General features: G+C 67.7%; 1 protein-coding gene across 1 annotated transcript in view; it reads left to right on the top strand.

Moving 5' to 3' along the window:
• Positions 1-505, top strand: part of MBD6 (methyl-CpG binding domain protein 6) — a gene marked incomplete at its 3' end in the record, with an annotated part of 4,157 nt that extends 3,652 nt beyond the window's left edge. Inside the window, exons 6-7 of the mRNA XM_009710241.1 lie at positions 21-192; positions 360-505. Coding sequence (XP_009708543.1) covers positions 21-192; positions 360-505 — 318 coding nt within the window. The remainder of the gene's footprint in view (positions 1-20; positions 193-359) is intronic.
• Positions 506-557: the final 52 nt, after the last annotated feature.

Genomic DNA, 557 nt, shown 5'->3' with positions numbered 1-557 from the left:
TTTCCCCCTGTTCCGGTCAGTCCAGCCTTCCCAGCCGCTCTGTGGCATGTACCTCGACTGACACCCGCCCCATGACTACTGAAGCCCTGTGCAGGCAGGGCCGGACCTGTGGCAGCCCCACAGGCACCCTGGAGCACCTCAACCTGCTGGGCTGCCATCTGGGCAAGTCGCTGCTTGGTGCTGCAGTGCTGGGTGAGTGGGGCCAGGGGCCTGGGCACCTTGGGGGCACCCCTGGGCATTGGTGGAGGGACTACTTGGACAAGGGGTGCTGGGTGCGCAGGGGGCATGCTGTGTGCTAGGGGGGCAGGAGGTGTCCGTGGAAACTGAGTAACATCCTGCCTCTCCCTTGTCCCCCCCAGGCAACCTACCAGCACTGAGCCCCTTGCTCCAGAATCAGCCACTGCTGCCCCCCACACTGCCCTGCCTGGGACTGTTGGTGGGCCCAGGCCTGGGCTCCCCCATGGGCACTGCCAGCCCCCTGGCCGGCCTGCTCCAGAGCCTGCAGGTGGGCTGCTGGGGCAGGGGCATGAGGGACCAGGAGGGCTGGAGGGGCCGTG

The sequence above is a fragment of the Cariama cristata genome, unplaced genomic scaffold (assembly GCF_000690535.1).
Source record: "Cariama cristata isolate BGI_N322 unplaced genomic scaffold, ASM69053v1 scaffold27210, whole genome shotgun sequence".
In the NCBI taxonomy this organism is placed as follows: domain Eukaryota; kingdom Metazoa; phylum Chordata; class Aves; order Cariamiformes; family Cariamidae; genus Cariama; species Cariama cristata.
The sequence above is the reverse complement of the archived record's forward strand: the minus strand, read 5'-3'. Positions and strand labels throughout refer to the sequence as shown.